Source organism: Pristis pectinata, chromosome 13 (assembly GCF_009764475.1).
Source record: "Pristis pectinata isolate sPriPec2 chromosome 13, sPriPec2.1.pri, whole genome shotgun sequence".
NCBI lineage: Eukaryota > Metazoa > Chordata > Chondrichthyes > Rhinopristiformes > Pristidae > Pristis > Pristis pectinata.
The window spans coordinates 480,053-487,042 of NC_067417.1; the positions used below are offsets into that span (position 1 = coordinate 480,053).

At 56.1% G+C, this 6,990-nt stretch overlaps 1 protein-coding gene across 1 annotated transcript in view; it reads right to left on the reverse strand.

The window, feature by feature from the left end:
- Window positions 1-4,100, reverse strand: part of tango6 (transport and golgi organization 6 homolog (Drosophila)) — a 93,938-nt gene extending 89,838 nt beyond the window's left edge. The window contains exons 1-2 of the mRNA XM_052028671.1: window positions 4,040-4,100; window positions 1,056-1,723 (exon numbers count right to left, since the gene is read on the reverse strand). Coding sequence (XP_051884631.1) covers window positions 1,056-1,723; window positions 4,040-4,100 — 729 coding nt within the window. The remainder of the gene's footprint in view (window positions 1-1,055; window positions 1,724-4,039) is intronic.
- Between the last annotated feature and the right edge of the window lie 2,890 nt (window positions 4,101-6,990).

The window sequence follows — 6,990 nt, forward strand, 5'->3', positions numbered from 1 at the left end:
GGGATCAGTGCTTTGGCTCCACATATTTGTAATCAATAATTTGGCTGAGGGGATAAAATGTCAAGTTTGTTGATGAAGCTAAACTAGATAGGATTGCGAGTACAAAGTAGGATGTTAAGAAGCTTCAAGGGGATAGGAACAAGCTGAGTGAGTGGGTGAGCACATGGCAGATGGAATATAGTATGGGAAAAATGTGATGTTATCCACTTTGATCCACATAAGACATACTCTGCTTTTCTGTTGATTGGATAGTGTTGAGGATCAAGAGGCCTTGGTTGTGCTTGCACACAGGCCACTGAAGACCAACATATAATTAAGAGAGTAAATAGTATGTTAACTTTATTATGGGAGGATTTGAATACAGGATTACAAGTCATTGCAGTTGTATAGCACTTTGTTGAGAGTACACCTGAAGTATTGTGTAGAATTCTGGTCTCCTTACCTAAGAGGGGGTGCAGTGAAGAGTCACCAGAATGGTTGCAGGGAAAGTACATTGCCATATGAGGAAAACTTCAGTAGACTGAAATTGTGTTGAGTTTTGAAAAACGAGATTTTGAAACACAAAGTTCTTAAAATTGACAGGTGCGATGAGGGAAGCTGTTCCTCTTGGCTGAAGAGTCACAGACCAGAAGGCACGGTTTTGGAATACGGGGTGGACCATTTAAGAATGAAATGAAGAGAAATTTCTACACTCAGAACATATTGAAATCTCTATCCTTGAGGGGCATGAAGGCTCCAATGTTGTGCTTATTCAAGACAGAGATCAACAGATGATTGGACATTAAGGAAATCAAAGGATATTGGGAAAGAGCTGGAAAATGCTGCAGAGGTCAAAGATCATCCATGAACAATGGAGCAATTTGGAAGGACCAAGAAGTCTGCTCCTACTTATTTCTTATACTCTTGTATGCTCAGCCAGAAACCATCTTCAAACAGTGCTAAGTGTCAGGAAAAACAGATGGAAAATAATCTTCACCTACGACCAGTGATCTGTTGCATGTTTTAGTAGAGATAGCTACAAGATGGTTGGTTACTATTAAGGTCAGTTACTATACCTTCTGAGGTGCACTGTGTCCTGGTGAACCTTTCTCTAACACCAAGTTCTGTTGACCTTTGTTTGGCGAATAACCCAGTTGGCAGAGACTGGCTATCAGATCTCCAAGGTGCCTGGTGAACACAAGGCACTCCAAAGAAGGATGCTCGGCAACGGTGAGGAGCACCTGGGTGACAGCGTGCAGGCGCCACGTTCCACTAGTGGGCATCGAGTGACCAACCACCTTTTCAACCGTGGCTGCAAACTCTGACCTGCGGCCAAGTGGAATTCCAACCCCTGGCAGCAGATATGGGCAGATCCCAAGAGTGACAGCAAACTGTAGAGCAGATTGGACTGTTTTCTGCTGTGAAATACTCAGAGTGTCAGGAGACAGTGGCGGTGCACACTCAGGGCTCTTGGGATTTGGCTTTTGGGGTGTGAATTGTGCTAACACATCAATCATTGCCTGCTTCAAACACAAGAGGAGCACTAGAACTTCAACAACAAAGCTCCATACGATGTCATCACAATTCAGTGGCCAAGCTAACTGGGTCATTATACCATTCCTCAGCTGCCCCAAAGCCAGCCTGCCTGGATCCTGCAGCAGCTTCTCCTGAAGGGCAGAAAGATTGTGGGATAGAGTCTGCAGAAGCACATCCTCACGGCTGGCCTGTGACACAACAGTCACTTCTGAAAAGAATCACAGAGGAATACATCAGCTGCAGGATATTGGAGAGGGATTTGCCCCAAATCAGATCCCCCAACCCCTGATGGCTACAAGTGAACAACCTAAAGAGGTGGAAAACAAGACAGGGTAGATAATCAGTCTTTTTCCCCAGAGTGGAAAACGGAGAGACAGTGCGGGGGAGGGGAAGGGAGGGGAGGAGAGGGAGCAGCCCTTCCACCCATTACTTAGATTATTTGCCACCATGCCACCCACATCAAAGCACAGAGCACCCTCCCCTGTGCCCTTGTCTCTCTGTCCCCATCACCCCCCAATTCCAGCCCAGCCCCTCACCACCCCAGTCCCCTCACCCCACCAGCCCAAACCCTCCTCACCCCCTCATCCTCTCACTCCCCTCTCACCCTCCTACCGCTCTCAAACCCCTCCCCCTCACCCCACTACCCCCAGTCACTCTTCCCCCTACCCCATCCACACACCCTCACCCCCTCCCCACACACCCCCCCTCACCCATCGACACCGTCAGCTCCCTCACCCACCCACCTCCCTCCCCGCACTCCCTCCCTCACCACCCCCACCTCCCCCCCTCCTCCTTCACACCCTCACCCCTCCCACCCCCTCCACCCCTCACCCCTCCCACCCCCTCCCCCCTTTCCCCCCACACCTCACTCCCTCCCCTCCCACCTCCCTGCCCCCCACACCTCCCTCCCTCCCCTCCCCCTCCTCCCTCCCCCCACACCTCCCTCCCCCACCCCCTCCTCCCTCCCCCCCACACCTCCCTCCCCCACCCCCTCCTCCCTCCCCCCCACACCTCCCTCCCCCCACCCCCCCCACCCACTCCCCCTCCTCCCTCCCCTCCCCCACTCCCCACCACCTCCCTCCCCCCACCCCCCCACACCTCCCTGCTCCACCCACTCCCCCTCTCCTCCCCCTCTCCCTCCCCTCCCCCAGCCCCCACCCCCCCACTTTCTCCCACCACCCTCCCCTCCCCCCACACTTCCCTCCCTCTCCCACCTCCCTCCCTCCCCTCCCCCCTCCCCCTCCTCCCCCCCTCCCCTTCCCCCCTCCTCCCCCCTCCCCCCCTCCCCTTCCTCCCTCCCCCCTTCCCCCCCCCTCCCCTTCCTCCCTCCCCCCTTCCCCCCCTCCCTCCCCCCTTCCCCCCCCTCCCCTCCCCCCCTTCCCCCCCTCCCTCCCTCCCCCCCCTTCCCCCCCCCTCCCCCCCTTCCCCTCCCCCCCCCTCCCCCCCCCCCCCTTCCCCTCCCCCCTCCCTCCCCCACCTCCCCCCCCATCCCCTCCCCCCCTTCCCCCTCCCCCCTCCCCCCCTCCCCCCCCCCCCTCCCCTCCCCCCCTTCCCCCCCTCCCTCCCCCCCCCCTCCCCCTCCCCTCCCCCACCCCCCCCCCTTCCCCCCCCTCCCCCCCTCCCCCCCCTTCCCCCCCTCCCCCCTCCCCCCCTCCCCCCCCCTCCCCTCCCCCCCCCTCCCCTCCCCTCCCCCCCCCCCCCCTCCCCCCCATCCCTCCCTCCCACCCCCTTCCCCCCCCTCCCCTCCCCCCCCTCCCCCCCCCTCCCTCCCCCCCCCTCCCCCTCCCCTCCCCCCCCTCCCCCCCTCCCTCCCCTCCCCTCCCCCCCCCCCCCCCCCCCCCCCCCCCCCCCCCCCCCCCCCCCCCCCCCCCCCCCCCCCCCCATCTCCCCCCCCCCCCCCCCCCCTCCCTACCCCTCCCCCCTCCCTCCCCCTCCATCCCTCCCCTTCCCCCCCCTCCCCCCCTCCCCCCTTCCCCCTCCCCCTCCCCCCCTCCCCCCCCCCCTCCCCATTCCCCCCCTCCCCCCCCCCCCGTCCCCCCCTCCCCCCCTCCCCCCCTTCCTCCCCCTCCCCCCCTCACCCCCCCCTTCCTCCCCCTCCCCCCCTCACCCCCCTTCCTCCCCCCCTCCCCCCCTCACCCCCCCTCCCCCCCCCTCCCCCTCCCCCCCTCACCCCCCTCCCCTCCCCCCTCACCCCCCCTTCCTCCCCCTCACCCCCCTTCCTCCCCCTCCCCCTCACCCCCCCCTTCCTCCCCCTCCCCCCCCCTCACCCCCCCTTCCTCCCCCCCCTCTCACCCCCCTTCCTCCCCCCCCTCACCCCCCTTCATCCCCTCACCCCCCTTCCCTCCCCCTCCCCCCCCTCACCCCCCCCTTCCTCCCCCTCCCCCCCTCACCCCCCCTCCTCCCCCTCCCCCCTCACCCCCCCTTCTCACCCTCCCCCCTCACCCCCCTTCCTCACCCTCACCCCCCCCCTTCCTCCCCCTCACCCCCCCCTTCCTCACCCTCACCCCCTCCCCCCCTTCCTCACCCGCCGGCACCGTCAGCTCCCTCAGCGCTTCTGTCACCGTCTGTAGACACACGGGCGCCATTGCGCATGGGCATTTAGGAGTACGGGCGCTTATAGATCTACGCATGCGCCATAGTGTCCGTTGTTGCCGTCGCTTCAATGACGTCACCAGATACCGTCAGCACTGCGTCTGCGCCAACGGCCGGGAGCCTCGGCGCCATCTTGGTAAAGGAGCGGGAGGCAACTTGGGGCCAGAAACCCGCCCGTCCCGGCCCCCGGCCCCCCGGCCCCGGCTACAGGGTCCCCCGGCCCCCCGGCCCCGGGATACAGGGCCCCCCGGCCCCGGCTACAGGGTCCCCCAGCCCCCCGGCCCCGGCTACAGGGCCGCCTGGCCCCGGGCTACAGGTCTATAGAACCATACAGCACAAAACAGGCCCTTCGGCCCACCATGTTGTACTGTCCATCAAACCACCCTCACACTACCTAACCCCTTCCTCCCGCATATCCCCCCATCCCACACTCCTCCATATGCCTATCCAACAAGCTCTTGAACCTGTTCAATGTATCTGCCTCCACCACCACCCCAGGCAGTGCATTCTATGCACCAACCACTCTCTGGGTGAAAAACCTCCCCCTGACATCTCCCCTGAACCTCCCACCCATAACCTTAAAGCCATGCCCTCTCATCTTGAGCATTGGTGCCCTGGGAAGGAGGCGCAGTCTACTCTATCTATTCCTCTCAGTATTCTATATACCTCTATCATGTCTCCTCTCATCCTCCTCCTTTCCAGTGAATAAAGCCCTAGCACCTTAAGCCTGTGCTCATATTCAATACTCTCTAATCCAGGCAGCATCCTGGTAAATGGTCCCCCGGGCCCCGGGCTACAGTTCCCCCGGGCCCCAGCCCCCGCTACAGGTCCCCCAGCCCCGGCACTAATCTATATGGATGGCTTGCAAAACAGTTTTTCACTGTATCTGAGCATGTGACAATGATAAACTAATTCTAATTACACCCAAATTCTCTCAACACACACAAAACCAGGACCAATGAAGGATCTGGGCCATAAACGTCCACTGTTTGTTTCCCTCCAAAGATGCTGCCTCACCTGATGAGTTCCTCCAGCATTTGTGTGTTGCTCCAGATTCCAGCATCTGCAGAACCTCTTGTGTTCTCTCTCCCTTTGTTCACCTCTTCTCTCCCACCCAGGTTACCATGACTTATTACCCTTCCCCACCTGGTTTCATCTGCTCATCACCCACATACCTATCCACTCAGGTCCCGATGAAGGGTCTCAACCAGAAATGTTGATCATTCCTTTGCCTCCATTGATGCTGCTTGACCTGCTGAGGTCTTCTAGCAGTTTATTTGCTTCAGTATCCCAGCAGTTGGATCATGGGTTAAATGTAACAGAATCACAGGGACTTTTGAAACTCTGTTCCTCAAAGGACAATTGTTTTTAAGGAATAGGTGTATAGATACTTGATCAAGGTGCAAAAGGTTACTATGAGTAGTGAGGAATTCAGAGTTGACCACACTCAGATCAGTGTTGATGTTATTAAATGGGAAGGTAGAATCAAGGGGCCAAATAGCCTCCTCTGGTTCCAAATTCATTTGTTCTGATAAATGCAATAATAGCACAGTATTACAGTGCCAGCGATCAGGGGTCGATGCCCGTCGCTGTCTGTAAGGAGCTTGTACGGTCTCCCGTGTCTTCGTGGGTTTCCTCCCACATTCCAAAGACATACGGGTAGGTTAATATGGGTTTAAAATGGGCGGCTCGGACTCGTTGGGCCGGAAGGGCCTGTTACCACAAATAAATTTTTTTTTAAAAATTAGGAAGAGCAGGAGCGGACTACACAGTCCTTTGAGCCTGCTCTGCTGTTCATTATGATCATCTATTACAGAGCCATTTCCCACTCCAAACTCCCCATATCTCTAGAACAGAATCCCCGTTTATCTTTTCCTTTTTTTTTGAAACATCTCTATAGAAAGCTTTTATATTCCTCATTGGTTACACAAATTCTACTTTGCTTTTTTGTGAAATCAATGTTTTGATATTCCTGAATACTGGAACATTACTGCTTATTGCTCTTTATAACATTAAATATAATAGATAAATTTTTATGCTTTGCTCCAATTTCTCTTGATCACTACTGTTGAAGCACTCCTTATCAAACTAGGGTTGATCCCCCAGCTTAAGATAAGATTTTATTAGTGACATGTACATCGAAACACAGTGAAATGCTTCTTTTGCGCAGAATGTTCTGGGAGCAGCCCGCAAGTGTCGCCACACTCCTGGCACCAACATAACATGCCCAAAACTTCCTAACCCGTACGTCTTTGGAATGTGGGAGGAAACCCACACAGACATGGGGAGAACGTACAAACTCCTTAGAGACAGCAGCAGGAATTGAACCTAGGTCACTGATGCTGTAATAGCATTACGCTAACCACTCCACTACTGTGCCTGCCCTTGACTGAAATGGTACAGTAATGTATCTGCTAAACCATGAGCTTGTGGCAATGCACATTTGTACTGCTGCTGATGGCCCACAGCACTTAGAAGCCCAGATTAGGCTGCCAGATCTGAGTCTATCCCCTTAACATGATGGCAGTGCCATAAATGATGAAGTGTTCTTCATGTTAAGATGGACTTTGCCTCCAAAAGTACAGTAAGGTGATCATTCCTATCAATATTGTCATGGATACATCACAACACAGATGAATCAGCAAGGACAGACAAGTATTTTTATTTCTGATGTTGTTAATTTACTTCCTACCATTGAACCAAGACAGTAGAGGGGTTCTCTTCAAGACTTGGCCGATGGGGATGGAAACTTCAGTCCCCCATGCAAAGCACATTCTGTGCCCTTAGTAGCTCAATCTCTCTTCCAAATGGTGCACTGATTGATCAAATTGAAGGCAGCCAGTAGATAGTTGTCATGAATTAAAAGCAGCTGTCAAGTTGCCT